The 4,331-nt window shown below is 42.4% G+C and overlaps 1 protein-coding gene across 1 annotated transcript in view; it reads right to left on the bottom strand.

Moving 5' to 3' along the window:
- Positions 1-286: 286 nt before the first annotated feature.
- hibadha (3-hydroxyisobutyrate dehydrogenase a) overlaps positions 287-4,331 on the bottom strand; it is a 23,426-nt gene continuing 19,381 nt past the window's right edge. The window contains exons 7-8 of the mRNA XM_030063655.1: positions 2,553-2,709; positions 287-2,014 (exon numbers count right to left, since the gene is read on the bottom strand). Coding sequence (XP_029919515.1) covers positions 1,856-2,014; positions 2,553-2,709 — 316 coding nt within the window. The 3' untranslated portion in view covers positions 287-1,855. The remainder of the gene's footprint in view (positions 2,015-2,552; positions 2,710-4,331) is intronic.

Raw genomic sequence — 4,331 nt, forward strand, 5'->3', positions numbered from 1 at the left:
ACATAAATAAATTATTCTAAGTTACCAGAGCATATTCTGTGCCCACTTATGCAATCAATATTTGTGACAGAGATGCAATCAGAACTTGATGAGAAGTCAAAATAGGGTCAGTATGGTCCTAAAAAACTAGACAATCGATCATAAAATCGTTCCTCTCTCACCTGATTAACTTCCATAAATCCTACTTGTGAGAGAAACCACAAACTGTAATGCATGAATCACAGTTTAAATTACAGATGCCATATTTTCTATAAAACACGCATGTATTGCAACACCAGACAGAACCAATGATAGACAGAATTTGTTTTATTTCACGCTACAGTGTGACTGAGAATCTTTACAGAACAAAGACAAACTGTAGATGCTCTATTACTCAACCAGTTTACAGCAAAACACAAAAAATAAAACATGACAATGTATTTTGAATTTCTCCTCAATACAACACAAGAAAATAAAATATACAATATGTACATTTGCACAGAGCAAGGAGGAGCCTTGACTCAGTGGTGCTTTACACAGATGTTGTATGATGGGCTTGAGAGAGAGAGAGAGAGTGAGAGAGGGGGAGAGAGAGAGAGAGAGAGAGAGAGAGAGGAGGAGGAGGAGAAGGAAGAAGAAGAAGAAACAACATAACAGGAAAGACTCTGAAGTAAAAAGGGCAAGAGCAAGTGCCAGAGAGTGAGCACAAAATTTTGCGATGAGCAGTAACAAGATTTCAAAAAGGATGTTGAACAGGTATGGACAGTATAGACAATACAGCATAGAGGTAAGTTCAAATAGATTCAGTAACTAAGAGGAGGTATATCAAAACAGCTCAGGAGCCCAATGCATCGCACTGCGACGCACACAGTGCAAAAGTAACCAAATATATTTCACAGTATTTAAAAAAATGTAACTGGTTGGTCAAATATGCAGTGACTTAAACATACTACCAAATACCTGGATCTAAGTCTAGTGTATTATCAAGGTAAAAAAAAATACAATGAAATAAAGGAACAAATAAGTGAATATAGTAGTGAACAGGTGGACAGGTTGCTTACTGACTGAAATCTACCAGCCGACCACCAAAAGCAGGCAAACTTGACAAAACGAGTAAACTTTTCAGCCAATAGTGTGGCTAATTTTGGTAACCTTATCTATAGTGCTGTGAATGCAGGATTTAAAAAAAAAAAAAAAAAAGAACTAATGAATGCCAAGGTACAGTGAGTGCTACTCAGTCTGACAGCCACTGAAAACACATTGACCAATGAAAGACTGCTACTCTTCCATTGTCTCCGCTTTGTTTTGTTTTTTTTTTCCTCTTTCATGCTGTAGAAAGAGGCTGGTCCAGTTTCATATGGGTAGCAGGCAAACCACAAAAAAACTGACAACCCAACAAACAAAACAAACAAAAAACAAACAAACAAAAAAAAAACAAATAAAATCAAGTACTAAGTGTAATTATGATTTATCAATCACTCTCATTTACATGGTGTTAAAACAACATGTAACCGTGCTATGCTTCTTACTGCCTGTCGTCCTTTAACACTGGCTTCTTAGGCTGAACAGAGGAAGGGGGCTGGAGAGGAAGAGGTTTGGCTCTAGATACTGATCTAGGGTTTGTTTTTCCTGTGCAGAGGGAGAGCTGGGATTTGAAAATATGATGCATCTGATACAATGAGGGATGGAGGGGTGGGCACGTGTCTACATACAGTATGTTAATTGGACCACAGATCTGTGCCTGAGGGCAAGGCCTTAGTCTCTCCTGAGCATAGTGGGGAAAGGGGCACTGTGGTGTGGGGTTGTGGTGTGTGTGTGTGTGTGTGTGTGTGTCTGTGTGTAGAGGTAGGGGGTTTCAGCTCTGCTCCCCCTCCATTCACTGTCCCTCCTCCTCGCGTAGGAACTGGAAGACGGATGAGAAGTCCTTGTTAGCGTAGCCGCGAGCAGACATGACGCGGTAAATCTGGTGCGCCAGGGAGCCCAGAGGGATGGGTGTCTTTGTGTTAGTGGCAGTGTTTTGGGCTAAACCTAAATCCTGGGAACAGAGAAAGAGGTTTTAGACAGGTGGACAAACAAAATAACCTGCATTTGTTTCACCTAACATCTGATAGAAGTGGTGGGGAGAAAATAACCTGGTCATAACAGATTTATAGCTTGGTGTGTAGACATGGCGAGGTTAATGTGTAAAGGGACACACGCAGACACACAGATGTACCAAGTAACACACACACACACACACACACACACACACACACATACACACACACACACACACACACACACACACACACACACACACACACACAGAAGCATGAAACGAGTGACAGTAAAATCAAGTGAAATACAATAAGTCACTGTCGGAAAGGTTAAAAAGAGAAGAGGACTACCACACAAAGGCAAAAGGAACAGAGAAAATACAAAGGAAATAAGAGGGATGAGAGACTAAAAGGGAAGGACAAAGAAAAGAGAGCAAGGAAAAGACACAATAAAAGCTCAGAGTAGGAAAACAAAACACTGTCAGATGTCATAAAAAAAAAAAAAGTGTGGAGAAAGAGGGTGGGCAGGTGCTCTACCTTGGCCATTAGCGTGGTCCCAAAGCCGCCCTGGTAGTTGTTGGCAGAGGGAACTCCCTCCATGACGCCGGGGACTGGGTTGTACGTATCGCTAGACCAGCAACGGCCTGAAGACATGTTGAGGATCTGGGCAAGCAGCTTGGGGTCCAAACCCAGTCTGAGAGGAGAGCAGCGGAGAGGAAAGGAGAAGAGGAAAGGAAAGGAAAGGAAAGGAAAGGAAAGGAAAGGAAAGTGAGTTATACCTTTGGAAGAGTAACCTGGGTTTAACAAAACAATCCTTGTCAAGATCAGAGATGAGACTTGGGTCAAACTGTGCTCTGTTTAAAGGAACAGTTCACCCAAAATACAAAAAATGTCCTTTCCTGTCTCCCTTCAACCCAGTACAGTGGGGCTGGAATGATATTCATTTCTTGAGCTCAAACTGTCAAAAATGTACATATAAAACACTCAACAGCTCCTTCCAAAACAATGGCATGGATGCCTGGGGTTCATACACAGCCCTCACTGGCAATGGGTTTCATTGGAAACTATTTGGTTTTGAAAAACACCAGCAAACCGTATTCACCTGCCACCACCAAGTACAAAACAGAGGAGGATAGATCTTATTTACTGATGCTGTTCGACTGGAAACCTTGCAAAATCACACATACTATCTGGATGGATACATTGCACTAGGGGAAAGTGAGAAAATATCTTTTTTTGTATTGGCTGAACTGTTCCATGAATTGTTCAACCTGTGCTGGGAGTCTAAACATGTCAACCTTTAGTGATATTAGAGGGCTGAAAAACTGTAGGACATTCCTGTGTATGAGGCGCAGTGGCTTAAATGTCTTGTCAAAACAACATACCCAGACGATCATACTGTAGTATTACTGGTGTGTATGAAAAGGGAAGGAGAGAAAGGTTAATATTTGTTTTTACACTTCACATTTTGAGCATTTAACTAATGTTCTTATCAAGAGCGACTTAAAATGTGGGAAGAGGGTAAGGTGAAAAATGCTGAAAGTGGGAGAAACGGAACCAGCAAGTAAGCCAGGAGCTGTTGGTGTGAAAGGCACAAAAGCTGTAGGCTAAACTGAGAGGAACTGGGACAGACGGAGGAGTAGGAGAACTGATTATTGAATTAATTTTAAAAAATAGAGCAGTGAGGAGAGAGATGGGTGTGGGGCGGCTGGTGATGGTGGTGACCCCTGTTGAACCCTATGCCTGGCTGTGACCATTCCTCAGTGTTAATGGCTGAGGGCTTGGTAATGCTATCTAATGCAGTATTGATGTTTACCAGCACATCTATTCTTCATCATCCCTCCTTCATGAAAAAGGAGAGAAGAGGAGGACAAGTGGTTAAGCAGCACAGGGGAGCCATAAACCTAGCTGTCACGTATAGAGGCGCACTCTTGGTTCTCCTGCCCCATTTTGCGGCAACCTACTTTCATATGCAAGAGGAGGAGAGGAAAGACAAATCTCCAGTCTATCATAAGAGATAGTGAGAGAGAAGGAGAGACAAAGAGCGAGATGGGGCACAGAGAGAGCAAAGGAGTGAAAGAAATGAACTGAAAAGGGCAAGTGCCAAGCATTAGGGTGGGTCTAACTGCAGTGGCTGTGTCGGTCGGTCTGTCTGCCTGTGTAGTGCAGCTCGTGTATATTAACAGTTTAAAGGCCAGTGTAAAGCTGACCACATCAAGCCCTGGCTGCCTTAGCCTAGCGTTACTTACAGGCCTGTAACTCTATTCTGCTCTCAATATGACTATTAAACCATCATAGGTCCTTAAGGCCAGGAGC

The sequence above is a fragment of the Myripristis murdjan genome, chromosome 11, assembly GCF_902150065.1.
Source record: "Myripristis murdjan chromosome 11, fMyrMur1.1, whole genome shotgun sequence".
In the NCBI taxonomy this organism is placed as follows: Eukaryota; Metazoa; Chordata; class Actinopteri; order Holocentriformes; family Holocentridae; genus Myripristis; species Myripristis murdjan.